This window comes from Lycium ferocissimum, chromosome 5 (assembly GCF_029784015.1).
Source record: "Lycium ferocissimum isolate CSIRO_LF1 chromosome 5, AGI_CSIRO_Lferr_CH_V1, whole genome shotgun sequence".
NCBI classification, from domain to species: Eukaryota; Viridiplantae; Streptophyta; class Magnoliopsida; order Solanales; family Solanaceae; genus Lycium; species Lycium ferocissimum.
In genome coordinates, this window is record NC_081346.1 from 13,339,354 (window position 1) to 13,348,008 (window position 8,655).

An 8,655-nucleotide genomic window follows, 5' to 3' on the forward strand; every position below is an offset into this window, starting at 1 on the left:
CGAAAGGTCATATTTTATGTAACCGCTGATTTGGTCCTATACAATACAACACAATACGATAAATGTCAAAACAATACATAATAATCATCCAAACAAAGTGTTAACAACATAATAATTCATTACCAATCAACTTCTTTCAATTCATAAAAAATATTTAACAACTAATAAATTCATAATCAATATTTAACAAATAATCAATTAACAAAATAATAATTCATTAACAATTCATAAATAATTAACAAATTAACAACTCATAAACATATAACAAATTAACAATTCATAAACATTTAACAAATTAACAATTCATAAACATTTAACAAATAATGAATTAAACAACAAAAAAAATCGAACGTTGGCAAAGCCAGCACCGGTCTGAACAAGAGCAAAAAAAAAAAATTGATTTTTTTTATTTTGGAAAATAGCAAGGATTATATGTTAAGCATGCTTAGAATATAATGTATATAACAAAATAGTAACAAAAGTTCATAGTAGAAAACCTTAATCGAAGATTTTGTAGAGTTATTTTAATCGAGTTGTACATTTTGCTTTTTAAAATTCGACAGAATCTTGCTCCTTGACTTGAATATCACAGAGAATGCGCAAACTTGGGACGAAATTTAATAGAAAACGACGTTTTTTGGATGTGGGGACCACCTTGGTATCGCCTCCAATGGCGTTTTTCAAATTTTTTTTTTTTTTTGCCACTGGAGGGACCAGTGGTGGAAGCCAACGGGGTTTTAGTTGGGTTATATAAGCCGCGATATTTCTCTTGTGCTATAGGTGAGGAAGAAAAGAGTCTATATAGCGCGGTAAAATAATGCGCTATAGGTGAAAGAAACATTTGTATAAGCCTTGATGAAATCTTTGCGCTATAGCATACTTGACTTCGTCTCCAGGTGAAGTCTTTATAGCGCTTGTTATTTTCTTTGCGCTAAAAAATACTTTTGTAACATTTTTTTTTGTTGGGGTATTTTGGTTCAAAATGGTTTTTTTGGGGGCATTTTGGTTCCGGACTCTTTATACATACCCCGCAATCGAAAGAATCTTTAATGTATAGAAAAAAGTGATTATTTTAATACTTCATCTATACCATGAAATTAAAATAGTCATTAATGTATAGAAAAAGTAATCATTTTAGTCCTTCATATATACCACGCAATCGAAATGTATAAAAAAAAAAGTGATCATTTTAGTCCTGAACCTTAAAAGTACTGGTGTAAGTAAAAAAATCGGTTACGTTTAACCACCAACTCACGTGGGCCACATAAAAACATAAAAAACGGGAGTGAAATCAAAACCTATATAATGAGAAGAAAGCTCAACTTTTGCTACCTTTAATGCAAACTCTTGTACCAATAATCAATGTATGTTCTTCCTTTGCAATAGTAAATTAATTGTAACTTTTGGCAAGTACGAAACTACAAAACAACAATAACATAGCAAGTGCAATCATAAAATGAGTGGAAAGAATAGAGTGTCTGGCATTTCCTTTCTCTTTGAGAGGTAGAGAAACTACTTCAGGTAACAACGAAAACTATGTTATAAGGAAAGTAAGAAAAATGTATATACTCCATTGTTGCAGAAGCACACAATGATAGCGAAAGGAAAAGGGTAGTTTTTACTTCCTTCACGTGAGTGGCTGGTTAAACTTAAAAGACTTTTGACTTGTACTATTACTTTTAAGGTTTAGGACTATAATGATCATATATTAAGGACTATTTTGATTACATGGTATACATGAAGGACTAAAAGAACTATTATTTCTATACATTAAGTACTATTTTGATTACATGATATATACATATATATATATATATATATATATATATATATATATATATGTATATATAAAGGACTAAAGCGAATACTTTTTCTATATATTAAGGAGTATTTCAATTACATGATATAATTAAAGGACTAAAATAATCCAACCCCTTAGTTAAGGACCATTTTGATGGTTTGCTCAAAATCCAAAATTATAGATTTAGAAAATCAGTAATTAGTGTTTTCTGATCTGTATATATAGAGCACAGCACAGCTACAGCAAGTGTTGTCCCATTTCTGTGTGTCTCTGTGTTCGTTCGTTCATATAGGAAAAATCGCCACCACCCCGTCTAAAACGCAATGGAAAACAACCCTTATCAATCGGCAGCTGCGGCTGGGAATCTTACGACTCTCTCCTTGATAAACAGGAGGAGCAGCTTGAGATGTTTTGGAACTACCAGCGACAAGAAATTGAGAACGTTAACGACTTCAAAAACCAACAACTTCCCCTTGCCCGTATCAAGAAAGTCATGAAATCTGACGAGGATGTGCGTATGAATATGATCTCTGCTGAAGCACCCATATTTCTTGCAAAAGCATGTGAGCTCTTCATTCTGGAACTCACCATTCGCTCTTGGCTTCGCGCCGAGGAAAACAAGCATCGGATTCTTCAGAAGAGCGACATCGAGACGGCGATTGCTCAGGATGATACTTTTGACTTCCTTTTTGACGTTATTCACAAGGAAGGGGCAATGCTTCAGCCTGCTGTTGACCCTTCAATGTACGTTCAGCCTCCACCATCGCAGGCGTGCCAGGCTGCTAGTGGACAGGGTAATCTTGATGAGCAAAGTAACTTTGTCATCCCCTTAAGATTTGGGTAAGTTACGGTTAGAAAATCAAAGTTTTGTCATATGGAATTGCCTTTTTCATTTTCCTGAAAGGTGGTAACGTAACTGCTCTGTTGATGAGCAGTTGAGATTGTATTTGTTTGTTAAAAACTGCATTTTTGTTCTTTGTTTAAATTTCACTATCTCACATAGTAGTAGCAGCTATTTTGGGGTTTTTAATCTCGTTAGGTAAAGTGGGAATAAATTCATTACTAATTCAGAGTATGTCTTATAGGAAAGTAAATCCACAGCAAGTCCGAAGAACTAGGATAGTAGGATTTGGCTAGCTATAACCATTTCTTTTCTCCCTTTATGTCATTTTTATGTTGTTTGCGTAAATGCCAGAAAGAAGAGAAACCAGGACAGCTATGGTACCAGATATTTGGCGCTTTTGCGTGAATAGTTAGCGCGTCAACTACTTTCTCTATATACAATCAGACCTATCTATAACAACATCCTTATACAAGTGCACCTCACTATAAAAGCCAAGTTTTCTCGAACCGATTTTTTATGTTGTATATCACCCTCTATAACAACTTTTTAGCTATACCAACAACATTATCTTTTTTATAACAATTATTTCTTTTTGTAAAAATTACCCCTCTATAACAACTATGTTCTCTTTTGGTACAACAACATGCCCAGTGAAGTCCCACAAGTGGGTTCTAGGGAGGGTAGGATGTACGCAGACCTTACCCTTACCTTTTTGGGGGTAGAGAGGCTGTTACCGGTAGACCCTCAGCACAAGGACAAGCAGTCAAAAGCAGTATATAAAGCCATGAAAAAAATACTCTCTGATGTTGATAAATGAGATCCCAATAAACACAATATTTTGTCAACTAAATTATTTGTAATATTTATTATGTTCAACATATCCCTATAGATAACTAAAGTGTACAGTATAAATGTTAATTTAGGAGGTACCTGGTGAATATTGGCTCGGACGACCCTCATTCTTAGAAATGTTATCTTAGTTAAAGTAAGTTGAGTTGCAAATGCCAAAAATCACGTGTTAGCAGCATAAACGTGAATGCTGTTTAGGTTGCCAAATATCTCAGCGAACATCACATTTGGACCGGTGAGATCTGATATGTCTTGTTTATAGTCTAGCCACTTCATGGTGACTTTGCCACCAACGTTGTGCTTTCTTTCTTTGATGCTGAACTTATCATTGTAACAACCTCTATCTACACTTCCCCTATTTATCCCTTCCCTCTCTTTTTTTTTTTTTTTGGTTTAGACTCTCATAATTAATGAGCTATTCATATGCATTAATCGGTTGTACTCATATTGTTTCACCCATTTTTGGTTTGGCATGTCTTGATTTGTCTGGTTTGATGTTGGCATCTTAGTTCTTAGATGACCTATGCTTAACGTTAAATATGTAGTGTCTAAATTGTGTTTTCTTACCCGCAGTTCTATTTATGGTTGCAGTTTCTTGATGATGTTCTATTTGCTAGGCTAAGCAGCTAATTATTCTATTTAGTACTTGTTTGCTGTAGTTTCTATGGTTCTGTTTGAGGATACAAGAATCTGGTTTCTCATTCATATGGTTCAATCATTAATTTTTTTGTAATAATTTTTCTGTTTGATTTTGCTGCAGTTAAGGATGATGTTCGCCGCTGATCCGGATGTTTATTGGCACAAAAATGCTATTAGTTACTAATGCTACAGGTCCTCTCAAATGTGAACGCCCCTTATTGGTACTGTCCATGGATACTGGCTTAAGTGTAATGACTAATCCCTTAGTCGTACGTCTTTTTCTGTCTAAAACTGTAGTTTATCCGAATGCTTATGGAGTTCTGGTTTTCAGTATTACTATAAACTGACCTTTCGACCTGCATAACAATTCTGTAGGTTACTTTAATTAGTTCTCTTTCTGCGCTATAGTGTTTTGACTATTGTCCGCGTGCTATACTTGGATGGTGGATCCCCCAAAGAGTTATCGTCAGGGGGAACTAGTAAACCAGTGGGCACCAAGAGTGTAGCCTAGTAATTGAATTAGGTTACTTAATCTTTTCCCCGAATTTGAATATTGTCAATTTATTTCATAGAGGAGTAGATTAAACTCTCGAAATCCTCCTTTTTTTTTTCCCTTTTTACCCCTTTTCTTTGGGGTAAATCTATTTGACTGAAGGGAAGGGGGAAAAAAATGGAAAAAGGGGGATTATGTCCCACTACTTTCAGATTGTAAAGGAACATAGCTTCCCCCCTTAATAATTAATAGCAGCACATTGTTTCCCTCCTAACTATTTCTTTTTTTGAATGCTTTGCATATTAGTTGCAGAAAGTTCACTTTTTGCATTACACTGGTTTAGCAACTAGTGGAAACTTCCCTCTTCATCCACGAAACCCCGTCAAATGGGGTTTTTTTTCTCTTAAATGGCAAAAAGGGGCATTTCTGTACTTAATAAATATGCCTAGAACATGGTTCTCTATTTAGAGCACTTTAAAGAATATAGAAAAAAAACCCCTACGCAAGCTGTTTGAAGAAATGGAGAATGCATTTGTTCCCTTTTCTTCCTTACAAGTCTTGTCTGCTTCAGTCATTTGTCAGTGAATGTAAAGAGATAATGCTTTAACTTTAGCATTTTTTGGAGGTTTTGCGAAAAGACAAAGTTTGTCTTTTGGATCACACAGGCTGGAAAAAATCAGATAAAGAAAAAAAAATTGTAACTGATAGTTTGAGTTCTGTTTTTTACAGTATCTGAGTGAAGAAGTCTTAACATAAATTACTATGCAAATTATTACAGAGAACACTGGTTTTCACTCAGATACAATGTTCCTTCCCCTTTGGTTAACAGAAGACATAAAACAGAGTCATTTTTCTGCAGATTTGAGTCTAAGACCTTTAAAACTTTGGGAAAAGACGGTAATACAACTCTTTTTCACAGCAGTAGCAAAACATGGCTAAATCACATATCGGTCATTAAAACTTTTCACCAAATTTTAATCTTCAACTCAGTACTAACTTCATTGTCACTAAGCATTTAAAAGTTAAGGTAAATGAAAACTAAGGACTTCATTCTGGAAAAAAAGGGGGAAAAAAAAAACTTCATAAATAGTATTTTCAGTTTGATATTCCAAAAAAAAAAGGGAGTTGTAATTGATCTGAATATTTGTATTTGCACCTTCCCCAAAAAAAAAGAGAATTATCTGCAAGGCTATTTTTTTTTCCCCCCCTATTTACTTGCTTTCTTCTAAAAAAAAAAAAACTAAGTTTTGCCCTAGGGGGGTTCAATTGGCAAAGGATGAGGGATTTTGTCTTAGGTCACAGGTTCAACCCCCCGGGCCCAAATGAATAACTCGGATTTAAGTGGGGAAAGGGGGAAAGGGGGGCCCCTTCCCCAGTTTAAAGGCTCGGGTTGGCTCAAAAAGGGGCACTCCAGATGAATATATCGGTCAACAAAAACATACAAAAAAGTAAAGGCTACTAAATTTACTAAATCTGAAATAGATTCTAGATATTATCATATTGGTGAAATCTAATATGAATCCTATCTATTCAAGGAAGTATAATTATAGTCAAAAGTTGAAAACTTTTCGGGGCGATGTGATCAAAAAAGAAAGAAAAAATAAAAGGGAAAAAAATTTAAAAGGAAAATTACAGTTACTGTATATAACCCAAAACTAATTTATTAAATTTTATTCTCCACAAAACATACCCTTTCCCAAACGGGGCCCGGAGGGTAGGGGGTAACGACCTTCCCCCTACCGACACGAAAAAGGTTTTTCCAATAAACCTGATAAATAAAGCATAAACAAAACATTTATAAACATACACGAACAAAAAAAGATAAAAGGGAAACCGAAGTGAAGGAAACGGGTAAAAAACTAAGAATAAAAATGCAAAATAATAAAGAAAAAATAATACCATCAAGGGAAAAGCAAACGCGATTTTACTACCCCCCTTTATACCTAATTTCACCCGCCCCCTCCTTCTAGGGTAAGTACTTTTTTAAACTTTCGTCCCGAGTCGGATCACCTCTCCCCAATCTTCTTCCCTACCTTCAACTCCTTCGACCCCCCACGCCCCCTCTTATGCTTCTCCCCGAGCGTCGGCATCTCTCGATGTCCACCATCTTACCCGCGTCCCCCATTTTTTCCCCCACGGGGGGCCCTCCCCCCTTTCCCGAAAATCTTCATTTCGATCATATCTCCCGGTAAGCCCCACATCCATCTTCCCTCCTCATTTGGCAATTCTCATCTTTGGATATGCGGGCCAGCACCCGCCCATACTACAAAGTCGCAACCATTACTTGTAGAAACATGGTTAAATTTTATTTTCCTAATCACCATGAACGCATTCTTGAAAAAGGGGGAAAAAAAAAAATTGCATAAATAGTAGTATTTTTAATTTGATATTCTAAAAAGGAAAGGAAGTTAGTAGATGGTGATCTGAATATTAGTATTTGCACCTTTCCCCAAAAAAAAAAAAAAACCCCAACATAGATGTTTTTCCATATTTACTTATTTTTTTAATAAGAAAGTTATAAGTTTACAAAGGGATCAGGAAAAAATACACCAAAATAAATTTGCCAACTACATATCCTATGACCCCCCTTGAACTTATATTTATTTTTTTCCATTATTTCCCCTTCACTAATTCCTAGTAAAGAAAAAAAGAAAACAAAATAACAAATGTAAAACGCAGATAAGCAAACACGTCTTATTCAAAACTAAAAAGGATTTATGTTTTTTAATTTACCCAAAACCAAATGTTTGGGACCCTTGTCCCCCCTCAAAAGGGTAATGAAGAGCGACATTTCAATGAAGTGTTTCAGAAAATAAATTAAAAGAAATGGAGATTGAACAGGAAAGGAGGAAAAAGGGTTGAGAGAGGAGAGGATCCGATCGTTTGGATTTGAAAGAATCAAATAAAAAAACACGGATGACTCCTTTTTTTGGTCTAGAATAAGTGGGTTTTGAAAATTTTTTTTTAACTTATTTTCTTTAGGGGGTAATTAGTAAAAGGGGAAAAAAGAAAGAAAATAATTTCAAGGGGGTTCGGAACCCTCGCATAGTTTGGGTGTGTAGTTGACAATTTTGCCATAGTTTAGGGGTGTTTCTTTCCTTATCTCTTTACTAAATCGAAATAGATTTTAGGTGTTTAGGATGAAATCTATCTGAATTCCTATCTATTGAAGGAAAATAATTATAGTCAGGACTTGCCCCAGGATGTGATTTCAAAGACAAAAGAATATATAAGGAAAAAAATTTAGCAAGTAAAATTACAGTTAATGCATATATCCCAAAGATATTTTTTCTCTCCAAATCACAGAAAATTGGATTATTTAACTATGGTTAAAGTTTAACGGGGGTTTCTTCTAACCCCCCCCCAACTATAAAAGATAAAAAAAAAAAAAGGCCCCGGCCCAAAACCCGAAAATATTACTTTAAATTCAGGGGGAAAAAACTTTTTTCCTATTTTTTTCAAAAAAAAGGTTTTGCCAGCCAAAATTGCAGATTCCTGTAGGGTTTGTCTGTATAGCTAGAAACCGGGGGGAAAAAATTTTTTTTGTGGAAATTTAACAGTGACTCATTCTATGTGATTCACCATTGCTTCCTTTTTTAGGTATACTAGTTTTAATCAAATGCTTCTGCATTTTTTTTGACCTGGGTTCCCGTAACTGTTTTCTGCATTTGCTTTTGCAAGGATGATTTCTGCGTTGGTTATGTATATACATGTTATACATATGTATGTGCATGTATTTTTTGTGTGTTTATATGTATATCTGTGTTCATATATATATATATATAACCCCTTTCCCTTTTCCCTTTTTTAAACTGTCTTGATTATCGATTACTTTGGAATTAAGGGATTTAGTTATCTTCTGAATTCATGTCCTTTTTTTAAATCAAGTAATTCATTAATCATGTCCTGTTATGTTAATTTAACGCTTTTGAATCTTTTATAGATACTTCTAATTAATATTTTTTAAAATCTATTTGAGTGATGAATGCTTTTTTTTTTGGCTTTGATTGTGAATTCTTTCTAGATTTA

At 34.4% G+C, this 8,655-nt stretch overlaps 1 protein-coding gene across 1 annotated transcript in view; it reads left to right on the forward strand.

Moving 5' to 3' along the window:
- Positions 1-595: 595 nt before the first annotated feature.
- The window catches only part of LOC132057575 (nuclear transcription factor Y subunit C-1-like), a 29,474-nt gene continuing 21,414 nt past the window's right edge, over positions 596-8,655 (forward strand). The window contains exons 1-2 of the mRNA XM_059450205.1: positions 596-658; positions 2,094-2,641. Of these exons, the coding sequence (XP_059306188.1) occupies positions 596-658; positions 2,094-2,641 (611 nt within the window). The remainder of the gene's footprint in view (positions 659-2,093; positions 2,642-8,655) is intronic.